Genomic DNA, 22,117 nt, shown 5'->3' with positions numbered 1-22,117 from the left:
ATCTGCAAGGAGAGGTCCATATCATTCTCTTTGCTCCTGATAGAGCCTAGCACTCTATTTCAATTTTTCCATCACTCAGATTTTACAATCAAGCTTGGAAAGAGTTGTCAGTTTTTTTCCTGAAGACCTTTAGTTCCTTCCCTTGGTGATTTACACCTACATTGCCTGCAGGAAACGTACAGAATTATTTCACAAAATTCTCCTGTCTCAAAAATATGCTTTTCTCCCATAGGATCTTCTTATATCTCTGAACGGAGATGTTACATTGTACAGTGTAAGTCTTATTTATTATATAATACTAGCTGTGCCCGGCCACGCGTTGCTGTGGCGAAGTCTGGTGGTATGGGAAATAAAGTCTTGAGGAATTGGTGGTAGTTAAGGTAAAGGGTAAAGGTTTTCCCCTGATTAAGTCCATTATAAATGGGTAATATAGCTGTGTGGAAGGGCCTTGAGTCTACACTGCCATATAATCCAGTTAAAATAAGATAATCTGTATTTTATAGGCAGTGTGGAAGAAGCCTAAGTGAGGCCTAACTCTGCTTGTCTCCTGGGCTGAGTGGGTTTCTAGGAGATCAAGTGGGTGAAGCTTAGCCTTCTAACTGGCAGCAATTGATAAAAACAATTATTCCTCTCCCTCTAATTAGGACTTTATTTTTCTTTTCTTTTTGTTGTATGAACGTAGAGGCATGGATGAGGGGTTGTGCTGCCAAGTTTAGTGTTTCTGGGATGTGTAGTTTTGTTGTTTTGTCCTAGGCCGAAATTTCATTACCCTTTTATATTTATAGATACTGTAAGAGATCCATTCAAGTTCAGAGAGTTTTTTAAAAATAGGTCCCTTATGTAGACTGGATCTCTTTCACGTAGACTGCATGTCATCCACATTGCCTAAATGTCCGATCACCATCTCCCAAAGCAGTTACTTTATTCCCAGCTTAAAAACAGAAAGCAGAATGTCGGTGAACAACAACAGTGATTTAAAGATGGGCTTTAAGCAAATCTGTTGAACCTGGAGGTCAGCTGTTACCAACGGTACCATGGATTTTGAAGAGGCACAAATAGAGGGCGAAAGGGAAAAACGTGTCAAGCAAACTTGTTGTGACCACCTTCCATCTAGAAATCTATGCCCTCGTCGTGAAAGGACACGTGAATCCAGAATAGGTCTTCAGAGTCATTTATGGACCTTTTGCCAAGACTCTACTTCTGGAAGACAATCATACTCGGCCATGAAGTATCACCTATGATGATGAGGTTGCATGTGTTGAGAAAACCAGAAAGGTTTAAAGCAGTGGTTCTCAACCTGTGGGTCCCCAGATGTTTTGGCCTACAACTCCCAGAAATCCCAGCCAGTTTACCAGCTGTTAGGATTTCTGGGAGTTGAAGGCCAAAACATCTGGGGACCCACAGGTTGAGAACCACTGGTAAAATGGTTTGAGCCTTGGACTAATACTTAGGAGACTAGGATTCAAATCACTGCTCAACTGTGGAAACCCATTGGATGACCATAGGCAAGCCTTGAAGAAATCTTGCAAAGAAAAGCCTACAATATGGTTCCGTTCACTTGTTATTTGATTATTTGATCTCTCAGACTGAACTGAGGAACTCTTACAGTGAAAAGATCAACTCCAGCCTTGAAATGTGAACGGATTACTCAGGTGAGAGCATGGCAGGAAGGTTTGTACTTTTGAAAGACTTGCCTCTCCCAAAATATCACTTGCATTGTAAGATGCAGGAGTGCTTGCCAATTATAGTTAAGTTTGCACCTTGCATTTCCTGTCAGGAATTGTGGGAGTTGAAGTCCAAAACACTCAGAGGGCCGAAGTTTGCCCATGCCTGGTGTAGACTCACCCAATGTCTTCGTTTCCTAGAAATTACGGGTGAGTTATTTATTTATTTTTTATAATAGATTTTATTAAGAGAAAATAATATTTTGTATACATAAAAGTAGGGGAACAATATAGGTACAGGAAAATAGGACAGAAAAAAAGAAAGGGAAACTTCCAATGAAACCAGAATATTATCTTCTCAGTATGTTCGATTCGGGCTTATTTGCAGATCAAAATATGGACAAATTGTTTATTTTTTTTTCCAACAGCGGCGAAGATCGTCTTCGCCGAAAAATGGAAACAGGATATTATTCCTGATGTGAATGACTGGATTATTAAAATTATGGAAATAAAAGATATGGACAAACTAACATTTCTATTAAAAGAGAATACAGTAGAGTCTCACTTATCCAAGCCTCGCTTATCCAAGCTTCTGGATTATCCAAGCCATTTTTGTAGTCAATGTTTTCAATACATCGTGATATTTTGGTGCTAAATTCATAAATACAGTAATTACAGCATAACATTACTGCGTATTGATCTGCTTTTTCTGTCAAATTTGTTGTATAACATGATGTTTTGGTGCTTAATTTGTAAAATCATAACCTAATTTGATGTTTAATAGGCTTTTCCTTAATCCTTCTTTATTATCCAAGATATTCGCTTATCCAAGCTTCTGCCGGCTCGTTTAGCTTGGATAAGTGAAACTCTACTGTAATGATAGTGGATTGAAGAAGACGGACTGGTCACTTTTAGAAAAATATCTGACGAAAAATTAAAATTTGAGCGGGAAAGAATTCTTATCTTTTTGTATAGTTTTAGGTCATTACAAAATTAAACTTACAGGAGGAGGAAGAAGGAAATTACGGGTGATTTATAATGCAACGTTCACAACAGAGCAAGCAACCAAGGTGAACCTCCTCTGCCAAGAGATGCCTGCCTCAACTCTCCTACTTCTAGTTGCAACCCCTGAATTGGACAGGTAATCAACCTGCGACTGGCATCTTTCTTTGTCCCCTTTATGACATCTCCAGGTTGCCATGGCTTCCTTCCTCCCTCCCTTGTAAACAATTTCATCAGGATTCTTTCAGTGGAACTTCTGTGGAGCGTGGCTGCCGGGCAACAGCACCAAGGCTGCTCCGCAAACAAGTGGAGAGAGCAGTCAACAGCTGTAGGACGGAGACGCCAAAAAGGAGGACTTGCTGCGGGAAAATAATTGGTGAGTTGATGGAGCCTTACAGCCCACGGGATGGGGAAACTCCTTTTTCTATACCAAGGTCCAATGTTGTCTAAAGGTTCCCATGTATCAGCCTTTTATTTGTTGCCTCAGGAACTGTGCAAAGACCTGACAGTCCAAAAAATTTCCAGCCCTGCTCCACTGAAGGTTATAATTTTGTTTGCACCATCCCTTTCTCTCTGCACAGAATTCAAGGTAGCTCACAATCAAAGTTTAGTAACCCCATGGCATCTGTTGGGGTTTGGTTCCTGGAACCTGTAAAGAAGTGTGTTTTTATTTTGATTTATAGATGTCATGTTTAATTTTGTTTTAAAAGTCATGTTTAACTATGTTTATAAGGGTAAGTATTAGTTACTATTGCGTGGGGGATGGTAACCATCTCAGCATTCTGAGGCAGGTTACCATAGTAACAAGGGCGGAGCCAACCGCCGTTTGGAGGAAAAAGAGGGAATGTTTTAAAAACAGTTTAGTCTGTGATTTTTAGTCACAGGGAAGACACTGGTTCCAAGTTAGGGAAACCAGGGAAGCTCAGACCTCTAGTGGTGGTAAATTAAGCAAGTTAGGTGACTTGTTTAGGTTTATTTGTAGAGTCTGAGTAGTAAGAGGAAGTAATCCCAGTTAGATCCAAAGTGATCAGTTGATAGTTTTGCAACCATTATCTAAGTGCCCTTAAAGAAGTTACTGTAACCACTAAGCTCTGTGCCTGAAATAAACTTGTTATTGTTCTTTTAATATCCAAGTCTCTGTCACCTATATTCAAAACTAAGTAACGCTACCATTTAAAGTGAATAAGAAAGAATAATAAGAAGAAAGGAATAAGAAAAGGAGAAAAGATTTAAAAAAAAATCCCCTTTGCCTGAGATCTCCACAATTGGTGGCAGCGGATATATAGTTAAAATTATAATAATATAATTAATAAAAAGGATTCCCCTCTGCCCCACATCTCCACAGAACCACATAGGGACCAAAACCCATGGATGGTCAAGTTTCGTAATATATAATGGCATATTAAAAGGATGTCACTTATACAACTGGCAAAATGAAATCTTCCTTTTTGGAATACGGTAGAGTCTCACTTATCCAATGTTCTGTATTATCCAAGGCAATCTGCCTTTTAGTAGTCAATGTTTTTGTAGTAAATGTTGCCATGTTTTGGTGCTAAATTCGTAAATACAGTAATTACTACATAACATTACTGCGTATTGAACTGCTTTTTCTGTCAATTTGTTGTAAAACATGTTTTGGTGCTTAATTTGTGAAATCATAATGTAATTTATGTTTAATAGGATTTTTTCTTACTCCCTCCTTATTATCCAAGATTTTCGCTTATCCAAGGTTCTGCCGGCCCGTTTGGCTTGGATAAGTGAGATTCTACTGTATTTTCAAGCCTTAGATAGTCGAATCCATAGAGGCAGAATCTGGACACAGAGGGTTGATTGTACAGTTTTTAAAAACCTTGATTGATATGTATGTTACAAGCCCCTGGCAATGTAGCAGGTTAAACCACGTTTTAAACCATGTTTTTGCTTATGTTTTATTCTTTTGTATTGTTGTGTATTGGCATTAAATTCTGCCCGTTTGTAAGCCGCCCTGAGTCCCTTCGGGTGAGAAGAGCGGGATAGAAATAATGGAAATAAATAATAACTACACCAATGAGCTGTTTAACTTGCTGACCCAAAGGTCCATGGTTTGAATCTGGGGAGTGGGGTGAGCTCCCCTTGTTAGCCCCAGCTTCTGCTAACCTAGCAGTTCGAAAACATGCAAATGTGAGTAGATCAATAGGTACTGCTCTGAAAGGTAATGGCGTTCCATGCAGTCATGCCAGTGACCACGTGACCTTGGAGGTGTCTACAGACAACGCCGGCTCTTCTGCTTAGAAATGTCCACAGAGTCGGACACGACTAGACGTAATGTCAGGGGAAAACTTTTACCTTTATCTGAAAGAGAATTAAGCCATAGTTTTATCTAAAACACACACATTTACAACTCCCAAGTTAATACATAATAAAATGGAAATATAACAGCCTTAAGGATTCTTGCATCCCTGCATCTCTCACCACTTCTGTGCCATTGTCTCTCTTCACAGGAAGCTGCCATGGCGACTCTGAGCATGAAGCCGGGCCAGAGGTTCACATTCCCCGACTGGCGCATGAACCGCGAGCTCCTCGTGAGCAACGCTGAGCGCCAGCGCATTGCTTCCCACCAGATCCGACAAGAGGCCCGGGCTCTTCGCAATGAAACGAACAACCAGGTGAGTGGCGCATTCCAGCCCTTCCGCCTTGTATCAACATCAGATCTATGGATCCCCAGAAGGGAGCGGAACTGGGTCAAAAATGTCAAGATGTGTACTGTTGGGTAGGACTGAAATATCAACCAAATCAGGGTTAAAGTGATCCCAGAAACTCAGCAGGAAGGCACACAGATGCCTTCTGCAATTCTTCTGTAATTGCTTTTTGAGTATTTCCATTCCTAACGTCTGATTTATGTCACTTGCTGGCATGTGTATGTAAACAGGATAAAACATGTCAAGAGAGGCAAGTTGAACCTTAGATACTGTATATACTTGAGTATAAGCCTAGTTTTTCAGCCCTTTTTTTAAGACTGAAAAAGCCCCCCCTCCCGGCTTATACTCGGGTGAGGGTCCTGGTTGGCTTATATTTGGGTCAGCTTATACTTGAGAATATATGGTACATTTATTATTTCTCTCTATTATTATTGGTATTATTACATTTATTATTTCTATTATTATTGGTATTATTACATTTATTATTTTTCTCTATTATTATTGGTATTATTACATTTATTATTTTTCTCTATTATTGGCATTATTACATTTATTATTTTTCTCTATTATTATTGGCATTATTACATTTATTATTTTTCTCTATTATTATTGTTATTATTACATTTATTATTTTTCTCTATTATTATTGGTATTATTACATTTATTATTTTTCTCTATTATTATTGGTATTATTACATTTATTATTTTCCCCATTATTATTGGTATTATTACATTTATTATTTTTCTCTATTATTGGTATTATTACATTTATTATTTTTCTCTGTTATTATAGCTACTATTACTTTTATTTTACTCTGTTTTTTATTATTATTAATACATTTATTATTTCACTCTGATCTTATTATTATTATTGCATTTATTATTTTACGCTATTTATTATTACATGTATTATTTTCCTGTATTTATTATTATTATTATTACATGTATTATTTTACTCTATTATTATTACAAGGAAACATAAGCACATTTACATTGAAGAAGATGAGAATAATGATTTGATCAGAGTTGGACAGTCTTATCTTAAATTTGAGCTTTATGTAAATATTCAAAAACATTTAACCTCTGATGCCTCGATTAATGTAATTTTATTGGTATCTAGTTTTATTTCTGATATTTACCACTCTTGGTTTATACTGGAGTCAATGTTTTCCCAGTTTTTTGTGGTAAAATTAGGTGCCTCGGCTTATATTCGGGTCGGCTTATACTCGAGTATATACGGTAGTATATTTTTTTCTCTGAGTAGGCATTTTGAATATTATTCTATTCCAAACTTAACTGCTTGCCTGTCTTACCTCTCCAGACAATATGGGACGAGCACGACAACCGCACACGCCTCAACGAAAGGATTGACTGTGTCAACCGACTGAAGGAAATGTTGGACAAATGCCTGACCAACATTGACATAGAAATCAGTTCTTTAACCCAGGTATGCAATCTACCTAGACCTTTCAGTACTGCTATACTTATCCCGAAAGGGGTTATGAACAGAGACTGTGCATTCTGCAAATCACTCCAGATGCAACACCCTATAAAAACAAACAACTTATTAAATAAGATCTTCCTGAAACAAGCTGCAAAAAAAATCCCAGAAAAAGCCAGGTTGTGGCGCATCTGGTTAGTAGCCAGTTGCAATAAATCACTACTGACCGAGAGGTTATGAGATTGGATTGAGCTCCCGACCATTTAATACCCTAGCACGCTGTTGACCTAAGCAGCTCGAAAGACAGTTGTAGAAAATCTAGGTACCGCTTTATGTGGGGAAGCTAATTTAACTAATTTACTACACTATAAAAACTGCCAGAAGTGTGCGGAAAGGAATGAGGAAGTACTACCATCAAGGACTCGGTGTCACAAGTGGACGATGAAGCGGCAACTCCCCTTGTGGCCGGAATTGAGCATACCCTCATGAAGCCGGAAGCTGGGAAATGTTAAATTTCCTTTGTATCTGTCTATATGTCATATGTCTCATGGCATTGAATGTTTGTCATATATATATGTCCATTGTGATCCTCCCTGAGTTCCCTTTGGGGTGAGAAAGGCAGAATATAAATATTATAAATAATAATAATAATAATAATCTCAGCCGCTATCAGGACCTCAAGACTGAACTTCAAAGACTCCAGCAGAATCCAGTGCAGGTGGTCCCGGTGGTGATAGGCACACTGGGTGCCGTGCCCAAAGATCTCAGCCGGCATTTGGAAACAATAAACATTGACAAAATTACAATCTGCCAACTGCAAAAGGCCACTCGACTGGGATCTGTGCACATCATCCGAAAATACATCAAACAGTCCTAAACGCTTGGGAAGTGTTCGACTTGTGATTTTGTGATACGAAATCCAGCATATCTTGTTTGCTAATAATAATAATAATAATAATAATAATAATAATAATAATAATAATAATAATAATAATAATAATTTTATTCTTGTACCCCGCCTCCATCTCCCCGAAGGGACTCGGGGCGGCTTACATAAGAAAAACAATCCAAACATTAAAAACACAATATAATAACAATAATAAATAAATATATAAATAATCACATTGTCCTGTAAGTCCCTTTAGACAACATAAAACAGGGATGTATAAATGTTGGATTCGGGGCAACATTGACCCTCAGAGGACTTTGGAAGGTTGTATTTCCACAAAGGAAATCTCCTTCCAAACGTTGCATATCCCTATGGACACAGAGGACAGATTTCCCACATTTGTAGCCCATTTGAGATCCAAGGTGGACCATCTGTCCAACTTGAAGTTGAGTGTGAAAGGAGTGTAGAGGATGAAAGGAGAGATCCATCTCATAGTCAAGCTTTTCTTCCTCAGATGAAGGAGAAGGCAGAGCGTGCCCTGCAAGCAAAGAACCTTCCTCTGGACGTGGCCATTGAAAACCTGACTCTTCGGGAGAGTCGCCGAGGCATTGACGTGGTCAAGGACCCCGTGGAGGACGAGTTGCACAAGGAGGTGGAGGTGATAGATGCCACCCGGAGAGACCTGCAGCAGAAAGTGAGCGAGGCCTTTGAGCAACTCTGGTGAGCCACAGGGCCTGGAAGGGCCACAGCATCTTGCCTTTGGGTCTTCTTTGGAGTTTAGGGATTCAATATGGCTATTCCAGATGATATTGACTGCAAGTATCCCTCATCCTTGCTCTCTAGAGCTGATGGACCATGTAGTCCAGCCACATCTGTGTGTTGCTCCTCTCCAGTACACAACCTTCTTGTTCTACATCACACAAATAGTTTGATCATGTAGCTCAGGCAAACCTCAGCCCTCCAGGTGTTTTGGACTCCAAATCCCACAATTCCTGGTCCCAGGCCCTTTCCTTTCCCCGCTCAGCCACTTAAGAAAACCCTAGGGTAGGGTTGCCATAAATCGAAGCTCACTTGAAGGCACATAACAACAACAAATTAGTAATTAATGCATCAAGTAACTGTTCAAAGATGTAACTCTGTTAATCTGAGATATCGGAATGCAAAGGCAGTTGTGCCCAAATTTTGGTCTCACAGATGTCCATAATTTCTGACCATAAGCCAAATTGACAGGGGATTCTGGGACCTGGAGGGCTATAGTTTTGGGAAGTATTGTCTTGCATCCTGATATCCCAGATTTACACAGTTATGACTTTGAACTGTTACTTCATGCATTCATTACTAATTTGTTGTTGTTGTTGTTGTTGTTGTTTTTGTTGTTGTGCCTTCAAGTGAGCTCCAATTTATAGCAACCCTACCCTAGGGTTGCCTTAAATTCTTGCCAAGATCTATTTGGAGGAGGTTCACCATCACCTTCCTCTATAGTAGAGAGTATGACTGACCCAAGGTCCTCCATTCTGGGCTATATGTACAACTTTTTCTGTATTCTTCAGTGCAGTTTATGGAATTGTGCCTCTCCATTTGTCACTGGACTCTGCCTCCCATCCTCCCTCTCTTCCAGCATAGTCATTGTTGAGGGAGGCCATTCATTGCAGGCTAACAACATGGTGGAGGAGTCCCAGTTTCAACTTCTCTGTCAAGTGCTGGGCGACACTTGACTGATGTGAGGTGGATATATTGAGACACTTACGGCCGTCTGTCTCAATTCTCCCCTCCTTTTGGCAACTCAGCATCTACTTAGTATTGGCTGTCTGCCAATCCCGGCGGTAATTAGCCTTTATTTACAGGTACAGTAGAGTCTCACTTATCCAACATAAACGGGCCGGCAGAATGTTGGATAAGCGAATATGTTGGATAATAAGGAGGGGTTAAGGAAAAGCCTATTAAACATCAAATTAGGTTATGATTTTACAAATGAAGCACCAAAACATCATGTTAGACAACAAATTTGGCAGAAAAAGTAGTTCAATACGCAGTAATGCTATGTAGTAATTACTGTATTTATGAATTTAGCACCAAAATATCACGATACAGTAGAGTCTCACTAATCCAAGCCTCGCTTATCCAAGCCTCTGGATAATCCAAGCCATTTTTGTAGTCAATGTTTCCAATATATTGTGATATTTTGGTGCTAAATTCATAAATACAGTAATTACAACATAACATTACTGCGTATTGAACTACTTTTTCTGTCAAATTTGTTGTATAACATGAAGTTTTGGTGCTTAATTTGTAAAATCATAACCTAATTTGATGTTTAATAGGCTTTTCCTTGATGAGTCCTTATAATCCAAGATATTCGCTTATCCAAGCTTCTGCCGGCCCGTTTAGCTTGGATTAGTGAGACTCTACTGTATATTGAAAACATTGACTACAAAAATGCGTTGGATAATCCAGAACGTTGGATAAGCGAGTGTTGGATAAGTGAAACTCTACTGTATATAGTATATACACAAATAGCAGCCGGACACATGTTGCTCTAACAGAAAGATTAATGGCGATGACAAGAACTCTTATCAGTAAAGAATAGCGCCTCCCAAATTCTACTGTCTGTGACACATTTCCTTCTACACAGGCAAAAGCGGAAGTCACATTCTTTTACCCTCTAGGCAGTAAATCATTGCTCTATGCGATTAACTACTTCTGTACTGGATTGCTTACCGAAGCAAACACAAACAATGAGTTAAACATTTCACTATATTAACCATTACCCTGACATTCTCTCCTTTAATACCTGCTTCTGTTTTTCATTTCCAGCTTACTGCAAGAGGCCCGTCAACAACTGAACTTGGACCATCGGGGCAAGATGGAAGCCCTGGAGATAGACCGGACCTGTGTCTCCCTCAACATCCATTCCCCCAACATCTCATACAAAGTCAATCCCACCCGAGTGCCGAATGAGTAAGCTTTTGCTCCATAGAACAACCATCAAAGAGACTTGAGTGTCCTTCTCTCCTCCAAAGGGGCGTTTTGGTAGATGGGCTGGAAGTGGCTGCTCTTGAAATAATGTTTTGGAAAGCCACAACATTGGCAAACAGCTTTATTTTTTAATCCAATTTAATATTGTTGCAGCCTGGTAACACTGAGAATTAGTAACATCTCCTTGATGTGTTTTGATGGCAGTTGGATGGCACAGAAAGACATAGATCAGTGGTTTTTCTCAACCTGTGGGTCCTCAGATGTTTTGGCCTTCAACTCCCAGAAATCCTAACAGCTGGTAAACTGGCTGGGATTTCTGGGAGTTGTAGGCCAAAACACCTGGGGACCCACAGGTCGAGAACCGCTTCATCTCTTGACACTTGTGGCAGAAAACTCATTTGCTCAAGAATTTAGAATGCATTAGTTTGAGGGGAAAACAACAGGAGCAAACTAAGGCATGGTGATACATGGAAGGTTATGCTGGATCTGAAACTGAAACAGCAGGTTGTTTTTGCACTTTATTAAAGCTTTGGATATTGTGTTTTATATGCCTGACCCCTTTTATCTCCAGTGGCTGATGCTGCATTATCACTCATTTGTTCTGGTTTTATGCGTTTTATTGTATTTTTAAAATGTTTAAATTGTTTATTTTATTTGGTTTATGTTATTACTGTTTTTGTTTTGATATTCGTTGTAATTGCTTTATTCTGTTTTGTTTTGGGCATTACCCCATGTTAGCCGCCCCGTGTCCCTTCGGGGAGATGGTGGAGGGATAAGAAAATAAAGTATTATTATTATTATTATTATTATTATTATTATTATTATTATTATTATTATTGCAATTGTAGATCCTTGAGCCCAGAGCAGTGGGACCAGTGCAGCCAATACAACAAGGAGCGAGGAGAGGCGGAAGTGAAAGCATCCTACGAATTGCGGGAAGCCATAGCACTCACCATTGCCCAGGTAAATGACTTTTGTACCTTTTGGCTTCTTGGAAGCCATTTAGTTAAATAGTTTTAAATTGTTTTACTTTTTTCTTCGTGTACTCTGTGAATGCACACTAATGGAGAAGCTGCGCCTGCGCAGGTTCCGACGGAAACTCTTCCAAGCTGAAGTTCAAATTTTGGCGGTAACCACGCCCCCCTTCCCAAGGGGCATATAAGGCAGCCCCAGGCGCCCGCTCTCCAGTTCCTTTTTTTCCGCCGCAAGGTTCACTTCGGACTCTTCGCATGTCTACTACTCGTTTCAAGCGTTGCACGCAGTGTGCTGCTAAAATTCCTGACTCGGACGGCCACGCCAAGTGCCTCTTCTGTCTTGGCGAGGCTCATGTGGTCAGTACCTGCCGTTTTTGCCTAGCTCTCACGGCTCAGGCCAGAAAGAACAGAGCCGCTAGGCTTAGAGCGGCGCTCTACGAAAAATCTCTCGCGCCAGAACCGACTCCGTCGACGTCGGGTACGTCGGCGTCCTCAGCTTTGAGAGCTATGTCGGCACCACCAACTAAGCCTCCGGCAGCCAAGGCTTCCTCGGTCTCGTCCAGAGCGTCCAAGACCTCCAGGGTCGCTAAACCGGTCAAACCACCGTGTACTGTGACGACGGCGACCGTGTCGACCCGCTCCGGAAAGGTGGGACCTTCCTCGACGTCGAGCTCTCTGGCTTCGGTGACCTCGATCCGCTCTCGTATCGGTTCCCCTCCGTCCTCCTCTGCTATCAAAATAGCCTTTAAAAGGGCTCACGAGGAGTCTCGTCGAGCGCAATCCGACTCAGCTGTGGTTCCTCCCACACCTGGCAAGTCCTTGAGGGTTGCATCCAAGCAACCGCCGGCGAAGAAACGGCTAACTCAGCGCTCCTCCTCCTCGGCCTCCTCAAAGAAAGACCCGCCATCTTCCTCGACAACTTCCTCGAGAAGGTCTTCTCCTATTGTACCAGCCCAGAGGCCTAGAGATGTTTCTCAGTCTCCATTGCACCCCCTGTCTGATGGGGAGCTGCAGGACTCACCCCACCACTCTACCCAAACGGTGGTTAGGGTGCCGGTGCCGGAGCCCCTTGCGCCGCCTCGCTCGTCGCGCCAACAGCTCTTCCCTCCCACCTCGACACCGGAGCGTGGCAGACAAACGGCTCGCCTGGCTCGGGCAGCCCAGGCCTCAGCCTCTAAGGACATTCGGCCTCCGGCCCTCTCTTCCCGCGAGGCCTTGCCTCCTCCCGAGACTGTGCTGTCTTCTCCCCCTCAGTCCCCCCAAGGGGCTGAGGAGGAAGATGTTGATGTCGACCGTCCAGACTCTGTCCTCTCGGCCTCGGTGGTCTCTCTCGGTCTCGACCTCTCTCCTCCCCACGACGCGTATGAGGCGGACCCGCCTTCTCCTACTGACAATGTTCGTGCTTTCGCTGAGCAAATGGTCAGGATGGCCGACGCCCTGGGTTTGGAGATCAAGCAAACCTCCAAAGCAGTGTCTGACCCAGTCTTCAAAAGGGTGCAGGCCCAAGCTCCGCCGGCCACGCTACTCCCCTTTCTGCCTTATCTGTTGGACGTTATCCAGGCCTCCTGGAAAAACCCTTCCTCCATTCCTCCGACCTCGAAGAGGATCGAGACTTGGTACCGTACCGACGATGATACCCTGGAGTGGCTCAAACACCATCCCGACCCTAACTCCCTGGTCGTTAAGGCCTCTCAATCCTCAGGTCGTCAGTCGAATACTCCGGCCGACAGAGAAGGGAAGCGCTTCGACGCCGTGGGTCGAAAACTTTATTCCGGAGCCCTTTTGCTTTGCCGCATGGCGAATTATGGAGCCTGCATGGGTGCCTACCAACAAATTATCTGGGAGAAGGCGCAGCCCTTCTTCGCTAAGATGTCGGACGAAGACCGCTCCGTCCTCACTACCCTCCAACAGGAGGCAGACTCGCTCGCTCACCACCAAATACAAATGGCGAAGCATACAGGTGATACTGCGGGTAAAATGATTGCCCACGCGATTTCCATTCGCCGCCACGCCTGGCTGAGGTCTTCGGGTCTCTCCTCATCTTCCAGACAGGTCATTGAGGACCTTCCCTTTGATGCGCTCGGACTGTTTCACGCCGGTACCGATGACAAACTCAAGTCTAATCATGACTTTAAAATTCTTGCGTCTAAATGTGGCGACCAACCTCAACCTCAGCGCACTCGCTGGTTCCCGCACCGTTCCCGCCGTTTCCCGCCGCAATCTTTCAGACACCATTCTTTCAGGCGGCCTTCGGGCTCGAACAATCAAGCCCATCACCAACCTCGCCGGGGACCTCATCCGCAAAAGCAACGCGGTCGATCCACCCCTGCTCCTCCGCAGCCTAATCGGCGTACCTGACGCCAACTCCTGCCAAAGCTCCTCGCCCGCTACCGTTGTAGAGCCCACGCTGCCTCGTCCCTTCGGTATCTTTGCAGACCGACTAGCCCCTTTCTACAATCAATGGGACTCTATTACTTCAGATGCGTGGGTTCTCCGCATTGTCCAAGACGGCTACGCCTTAGAGTTCATGGACCTCCCTCCTACAGGTCACGTTCTCCACTCAAACCCTTCCCCAGAGATACTGGCCGAAGTCGAAGCGCTACTGGCCAAAGGCGCTATCCGTCCCTCCCCTCCCGAACTGGACCCTCTAAGTTTCTTCTCCAGATACTTTACAGTCCCGAAAAGAGGAGGCGGGCTACGCCCGATTCTGGACTTAAGGGCACTCAATATATTCATTCGCCCCTCCAAATTCAGGATGGTCTCTATTGCCTCTATCCTCCCGATGCTGCAGCGGGGAGACTACTTTGCCTCCATAGACTTACGAGACGCCTACTTCCACGTGGCGATACGAGAGGCGCACAGACGGTTCCTATGCTTCAAAGTTCTCGACCAAACCTACCAGTTTACCGTTTTGCCCTTCGGTCTCGTCACGGCCCCGAGGGTCTTCACCAAGGTTGTCGCCGCCGTAGCGGCTCACCTCAGGCTACATGGCATCACGGTCTTTCCTTATCTGGACGACTGGCTTCTCGTCGGACCCGACCCGGTTCTTCTCCAAAATCACGTCTCTTTCACGCTGCGTCTTCTAAAATCTCTCGGCCTCCAACTCAATTCCGAGAAGTCAAATCTCTCCCCGTCAACCCGAATCCGGTTCATCGGGGCCCTCTTCGACTCCGTCGCAGAGACTGTGTCACTTCCGTTCGACAGATTCCTGGCTCTCCGCCACCATATCGCCCTTTGTCGATCTGCCCGGAGGGTCAGAGCCCGTGTCATTCAGGTCCTTCTAGGCCACATGGCCTCCACGGTTCTCACGACCCCGTTTGCCAGGCTGCGCCTTCGGACCCTGCAAAGGTGGTTTATAGACACTTTCAAACCGTTCCACCACCACAACTCCAGATACCTGTCGGTACCGTCGTCCGTCCGCCAGTCTCTCTCATGGTGGATGTCTCACCAAAACGTGTGCAAGGGCCTTCCTTTCCATCCAGCCCCGCCATCGCTAACCATAACCACAGACTCCTCCACCTACGCTTGGGGAGCCCACATGAACGGTCTAACGGTTCAAAATCTTTGGTCCCCGTCAGAGAGGGCCAACCACATAAACTTCCTCGAACTTCTTGCCATTCTCAAAGCCCTAAAAGCATTCTCCCCCCTCATCCGCCACAAGTCCATCCTCATTCAATCGGACAATCTAGTAGCAGTATTCTACATCAACAAACAGGGTGGTACGGGTTCGAGGAAACTAATGCTCCTCTCCTCTCGTCTCTGGATTTGGTGCATAGCCCACGGCGTACAGATCTCTGCAATCCACCTACCGGGCGCCCAAAACGGCTTAGCGGATGCCCTCAGCAGGATGACTTCTTCCTCTCACGAATGGAAGCTCGATCCCGAGGTCCTCGACGGTCTGTTCCGCCTCTGGGGGCGCCCTACTCTGGATCTCTTCGCGTCTCCCCACAACGCCCAACTACCCCGCTACGGAGCGAGGCTCCCCCCGAACTCTTTCCCCGGCTGCCTAGGGGATGCCTTTCTTCTGGACTGGTCGGCGGAGATGCTTTATCTTTTTCCACCGATTCCCCTCATACCGAAAGTTCTCGAAAAACTTCTCTCGATCTCGGTCACGGCGATTCTCATAGCTCCGGCCTGGCCCCGCCAACCGTGGTATCCAGCCCTTCTTCGCCTCTCCAGAGGTTCGTTTCACCCTCTGCCTCTCTCGCCGCACCTTCTCTCACGGGAGGACGGCAAAATTCTTCACCCGGACCTTTCTTCCCTTCATCTCACTGCATGGAAGATTCTTACCTAGCCTCTCTTCCGCAGAATCTGCGAGACGTCCTGCGGGCAGCCCATAAGCCGTCTACTACCAAGGCTTATTCCTACAAACTCTCTCGCTTTCATGCCTTCCTTCGATCCCGTAACGTCGACACCTTCCCGACCTCGGTATCGGTGGTCCTCGACTTCCTCATGACTCTCGTCGAGAAGAAACTTTCTCTTGCCTCTATAAAAGCTTATCTCGCAGCTCTTTCCTGGTCCTTTCAGCGCCACGGCCAGCCATCTCTTTTTTCTCACCACCTGATCAAAACCTTTCTCCGGGGCTACAATAACATCTGCCCGCCGTCGCTACCACCTACGCCGGGCTGGAGCCTCGAACTTGTACTTTCTCAGCTGTCTTCTGCTCCCTTCGAACCGCTTGCCTCGACCGATCTACGCCTGCTCTCCTGGAAGTTGGCCTTTCTGGTGGCGATCACGTCGGCACGACGGCCATCCGAGCTCGCTGCCCTCAGAGTCGACGAGCCTTATCTTCGTTTCCACCATGACCGCGCTGTTCTTCGCCCGGACATTACCTTTCTTCCTAAGGTGGTGTCAGCCTTCCACCTCAACCAGGACATTGTCTTACCAGCTTTCTTCTCTAACCCCTCCTCTCCTCTCGAGCAAAAACTGCACCTTCTCGACGTTCGGAGAGCACTTCTTTTCTACAGGGATCGTACTAAGGACATTCGTAAGTCACAAAGACTCTTTGTCGCCTATGCCCAGGACAAGTTGGGTAATCCCATTTCTTCCCAAAGACTGTCCCACTGGATCGCTCAGGCCATTGAGTTGGCCTATGAACTAGCCAAGCGACCTCCCCCTCCTTCCATCCGCCCGAGGTCGACTAGGGGCCTCTCGGCGTCGACCGCCTTCCTTAGGGGTATTCCGCTTGACTCCATATGTAAAGCGGCTATCTGGTCAAACCCTCTCACGTTTGTCTCTCACTACAGGCTGGACAGTAAAGCCCTTAAAGACTCGGCCTTTGCAAGATCAGTACTCTCATCTTGCCTCTCCTGACTCTCAGACGTTTTTTCTCTTCATATTCACCCACAGGTGACTCTCTATACCTCTCCTTCAAGTTGGACGGGGTTTTTTCCCCATACCTGCCTCTAGGGATATGTGTTTTTTCCCATGATTGTATTGAGCAGTTGCTCTGTTGCTTTGTACCGCCTCGTTGGCCCTGGCGGATATGCCAAAGACCAAGATGTGTTTGTCCCTCTCCCCCTGGGAGAGCGTTTATATGCACTACGCAATTGTGTATTTTTCTCTATCATGTTTATTGAAAAATTCCTTCCATGTTATGTTCTTCTTCTATGATGCTCATGTTGCATTGCACTGGTCCTTTCGGACAATTTATTGCACTGGTCCCTTGGGACGGTTGTTTTTTCTATGTCCTAATAAACATGTGTTTGGACATTCACTGATTGTCGAGTTTGCCTTGTCCCACCATCCGGGACCTTAGCGTGTTAGTCTCCATTAGTGTGCATTCACAGAGTACACGAAGAAAAAGGACAGGTTGCTCACCTGTAACCATGTTTCTTCGAGTGTACTCTGTGAATTCACACAAACCCGCCCTTCCTTCCCCTCTGGCAAACCTCTCCCTTTCTCGTTGCCTTGGCGGCGCAGGAACTGGAGAGCGGGCGCCTGGGGCTGCCTTATATGCCCCTTGGGAAGGGGGGCGTGGTTACCGCCAAAATTTGAACTTCAGCTTGGAAGAGTTTCCGTCGGAACCTGCGCAGGCGCAGCTTCTCCATTAGTGTGCATTCACAGAGTACACTCGAAGAAACATGGTTACAGGTGAGCAACCTGTCCATCTTAAGGATATTTGGTGGCTGTATGAGTACATCTGTGCAGAAGGTGGATCCATATTTCCACACTCTATGCCTTAGGATGTTTGAAAAATGTTCTTAGTCAAGACAATTCAGATGCATGTTAGGAATGTAGGCAAAGAAGGTGGGATTTTGTTATTGTTGGGGTTGTAAAGATTTACGAACTACAATGATGCAAGATGCTCACTTGGGAACTTGGGACACCACAATGGCCATTTATCTGGAAGGCTTTGATTGTGTCTTTCTGCCCAACAGAAGGCTGGACTGAATGGCCCTTGAGGTCTCTTCCAACTCTAGGATTCCATGGTTGTCTACATTTTCCCTTCTAGACTGACAACGAACTGGAAGCTCAGCGTGTGGCCACCGAGTTTGCCTTCCGGAAGCGGGTCCACGAGTTGGAGAGAGCCCTGGATGAGCTGAGATGGGGAGAAAAAAACGTACGTGGTGATTTCGCAAGTGTTAAAATAATTGCTTTCAATTCAAACTGACCGGATTTCTTGCATGGTGCATTTTTGCAATTGGACATCCCTTCTTCCTCCTATGTCTCTTTGGTTTTTCTTTTTCTTTTTACTCCCAGACCATGGAAGAAATTGCTGAGATGGAGGACGACATCAGGCGCCTCGAGGAGGATCTCCGGATCAAAGTGTGGAATCTGAAGCTGGCTCACACTCGCCTGGAGACCCGGACTTACCGCCCGAACCTGGAGCTTTGCCGTGACCAGGTACAACAATCCCCCAATTGACAACCATTTTATTGAATATTATTATTATTATTATTATTATTATTATTATTGACACAAAGACATAGTATGACACAGCAAACGTGATCTATATGTTGGATTTCGTATCACAAAAATTATTATTATTATTATTATTATTATTATTATTATTGTATGACACAGCAAACAAGATAGACATGCTGGATTTCATATCACAAAACCACAAGTCGAACACTTCCCAAGTGTCTAGGACTGTGTGATGTATTATTATTATTATTATTATTATTATTATTATTATTCACACAAAAACATAGTATGACACAGCAAATGAGATCTATATGTTGGATTTCATATCACAAAAATTATTATTATTATTATTACTATTATTATTTTATGATACAGCAAACAAGATAGACATGCTGGATTTTGTTTCATAAAATCACAAGTTGAACACTTCCCAAGTGTCTAGGACTGTGTGATGTATTTTCGGACACACTCTGGCTGTTGTATTGGATCCCACGTCGGACACTTCCCATTATTATTATTATTATTATTATTATTATTCACACAAAGACATAGTATGACACAGCAAACAAGATCTATATGCTGGATTTCGTATCACAAAAATTATTATTATTATTATTATTATTATTATTTGTTTTTAGATTGCATGATATATGTCTTAGCTTATTGCTTTTGGAAGCTGCTTTGGGAGAAAGGTGTCATATAAATGAATTAAATTGGTGCAATGGGTTAAACTCTTGTGCCGGCAGGACTGCTGATCAAAAGGTTGGCGGTTTGAATCCGAGGAGCAGGGTGAGCTCCCGTCTGTCAGCTCCAGCTTCCCATGCAGGGACATGAGAGAAGCCTCCCAGAGGATGGTAAAAATTCTGGGTGTCTCCTCGGCAACGTCCTTGCAGACGGCCAATTCTCTCACACCAGAAGCAACTTGCAGTTTCTCAAGTCGCTCCAGATACGAAAAAATAATAATTAAAATTCATAAAAATACCATAATTGTGTACCTTAATGACTCTCTTCTGCTTCCAGGCTCAGCACGGATTGACAGATGAGGTTCATCAGCTGGAAGGCACCATTGCTATCCTTAAACAGAAGCTGGCACAAGCTCAGTACGTCCCTCTACGTGTCTCTGCACTTCTGTTTTATGATGGAAGTCTGGTTCTTGGGGCAGGTCAAGAGTGGTTTTGATGCTGCCTTTGCTCTTTGTCTCAAGGCTGGAAGACCTTTCATCCTCTGGCAGGAATAGCCTGCATCTCTCTTTGTGCATTCCTTCGTGGAAGAATGGAGTTGCACTGGATGGTCCTTGGGGTCTCTTCCAGCTCTAGGATTCTATGAATTAGTGGTTCAATGGCCATCTGTCGGGAGGACTTTGATTATGTATTTCTTCATGGCAGAAGGGGCTGGACTGGATGTACTTTGGGGTCTCTTCTAACTATGATTCTATGAATTAGTGGCTGGATGGCCATCTGTTGGGAGGGCTTTAATTGTGCATTCCTTCATGACAGAATGGGACTGGACTGAATGGTCCTTGGGGTCTCTTCTAAGTCTAGAATTCTATAAATCAATGGCTGGATGTCCCTCTGTCGGGAGGGCTTTGATTATGTATTCCTGCATGGCAGTAATTAAATACAAATAACGACAAACTTGGTTGCTGAGAGACTGGACTGAATGGCCCTTAAGGGTCTCTTCCAAGTCTAGGATTCTATGAATCAGTGGCTGGATGGCCATCTGTCGGGAAGGCTTTGATTATGTATTCCTGCATGGCAGTAATTAAATACAAATAATGACAAACTTGGTTGCTGAGAGACTGGACTGAATGGCCCTTAAAGGGTCTCTTCCAAGTCTAGGTTTCTATGTATCAGTGGCTGGATGGCCATCTGTCGGGAGGGCTTTGATTGTGTCTTCCGGTGTGGCGGAATGGAGCTGGACTGGATGGCCCTTGGGGTCTCTTCCAAGTCTAGGATTCTATGAATCAGTGGCTGGATGGCCATCTATCAGGAAGGCTTTGATTGTGCATTCCTGCGTGGTGGAATGGGGCTAGACTGGATGGCCCTTGGAGTCTAGGATTCTATGAATCTTATCAGTGGCTGGATGGCCATCTGTCGGGAGGGCTTTGATTGTGTATTCCTGCATGGCGGAATGGGTCTCTTTCAGTTATGAGACGGTCTCTCCTTGGCTTTCCGCAGGGACGCTCTGGACGCGCTCCAGAAGCAGCTCTACCGCATCCAGACGGACATTGCGGTCAAGGCCAACTCCCTGCTGCTGGACAACAAGTGCCTGGACACGAGGCGCAAGCTGACGGTTCCCGGGGAGAAGTTTGTGCCCGAGGTGGACACGTTCAACCGCACCACCAACCGCACCCTCTCGCCCCTCAAGAGCCGCCAACTGGAGCTGGCTTAAGACCAGAGCCTCCGGATCCTCATTCCTTGCTCTTTGGAGTTTGCGAAATTCGCACCACGGTCCCTTGAAGCGACTCGCCGTCTTGGCAAGCCGAGATGGGATTTCAATTGCATCCCGATGGCTTTGGAAATTTAAGAAAGAGTGATACCTAATAAACAAATCCATTCTCATTAACAAAATGTCTCTGATACTTAAAATTCATTCACTATGGTCCGGAATATATGTTGTTGTTGTTGTTGTAAAATTCATTCAACACCTTGCAATGTTTGCAAAACATCCAAATGAATGTTTATCTCCTCCTGATATAAGAGTGCAGAAGACTCTCAGTTAACCAACCCCCCCGGAAAGTGATAGATCAGATGCCAGATAAAGGTAGTTTCTGGTTGCTTGAGAGTTACTATAAAAAGGGCTACTATACCCTATCGAATAGCATGCCAAAACTACAGTAGAGTCTCGCTTATCCAACGTAAACGGGCCAGCTGAACGTTGGATAAGCGAATATATTGGATAATAAGGAGAGATTAAGGAGAAGCCTATTAAACATCAAATTAGGTTATGATTTTACAAATTAAGCACCTAAACATTATCTTATACAACAAATTTGACAGAAAAAGTAGTTCAATACACAGCAATACTACGTAGTAATTACTGTATTTACGAATTTAGCACCAAAATATCATGATGTATTGAAAACACGGACTACAAAAATGTGTTGGATAATCCAGAACGTTGGATAAGCGAGTGTTGGATAAGTGAGACTCTACTGTATTTACTTGATGTTTGTAACTACAGTAATTAAATACAAATAACGACAAACTTGGTTGCTGAGAGAAGCTTTCTCTCCTGACGTTTCGCCCACATTTAATACTATATCTATACTATACACATCTATATTATACTAATATAGTATACTATACTATACTAATATCATGTATATACATATAATATTGATAATAATATTATAATGGAATACAATATTATACTACTAATGATACAATATAATATTAATTACATATTATATATTAAATGTAATATTACTAATAATATTACCATATAATGATGTAGTACAATGTAGTAATATAATGCTTATATTGTGCTATGCTAATAATATATTGTATGTTCATTTGATTGGTAAGCCACTCTGAGTCCCCTTCGGGGTGAGAAGAGCAGAATATAAAAGTAGTAAATAAATATTGTAATGGTATATTTATATCTAATAATAATATTACAAT

At 43.9% G+C, this 22,117-nt stretch overlaps 1 protein-coding gene across 1 annotated transcript; it reads left to right on the top strand.

The window, feature by feature from the left end:
* Positions 1–97: 97 nt before the first annotated feature.
* On the top strand, positions 98–21,064 carry tekt2 (tektin 2). The gene is made up of 10 exons (XM_062962294.1): positions 98–3,042; positions 5,147–5,311; positions 6,666–6,791; positions 8,189–8,394; positions 10,489–10,632; positions 11,499–11,613; positions 18,079–18,186; positions 18,327–18,470; positions 19,515–19,594; positions 20,672–21,064. Exons 2-10 carry the CDS (start codon positions 5,156–5,158, stop codon positions 20,883–20,885), a joined length of 1,293 nt encoding a protein of 430 aa, XP_062818364.1. The 5' UTR covers positions 98–3,042; positions 5,147–5,155; the 3' UTR covers positions 20,886–21,064.
* The last annotated feature ends 1,053 nt before the right edge of the window (positions 21,065–22,117 follow it).

Source organism: Anolis carolinensis, unplaced genomic scaffold, assembly GCF_035594765.1.
Source record: "Anolis carolinensis isolate JA03-04 unplaced genomic scaffold, rAnoCar3.1.pri scaffold_10, whole genome shotgun sequence".
Lineage (NCBI taxonomy): Eukaryota > Metazoa > Chordata > Lepidosauria > Squamata > Dactyloidae > Anolis > Anolis carolinensis.
The sequence above is the reverse complement of the archived record's forward strand: the minus strand, read 5'-3'. Positions and strand labels throughout refer to the sequence as shown.

What these genes read in the sequence shown, in the direction of transcription:
- tekt2 (XM_062962294.1), top strand. Translation starts at nt 5,156, where the DNA reads ATGGCGACTCTGAGCATGAAGCCGGGCCAGAGGTTCACATTCCCCGAC. An exon ending in GCAATGAAACGAACAACCAG is followed by an intron (nt 5,312 to 6,665) that starts GTGAGTGGCGCA and finishes TTACCTCTCCAG; the next exon opens with ACAATATGGGACGAGCACGA. An exon ending in TGAGATGGGGAGAAAAAAAC is followed by an intron (nt 18,187 to 18,326) that starts GTACGTGGTGAT and finishes TTTTACTCCCAG; the next exon opens with ACCATGGAAGAAATTGCTGA.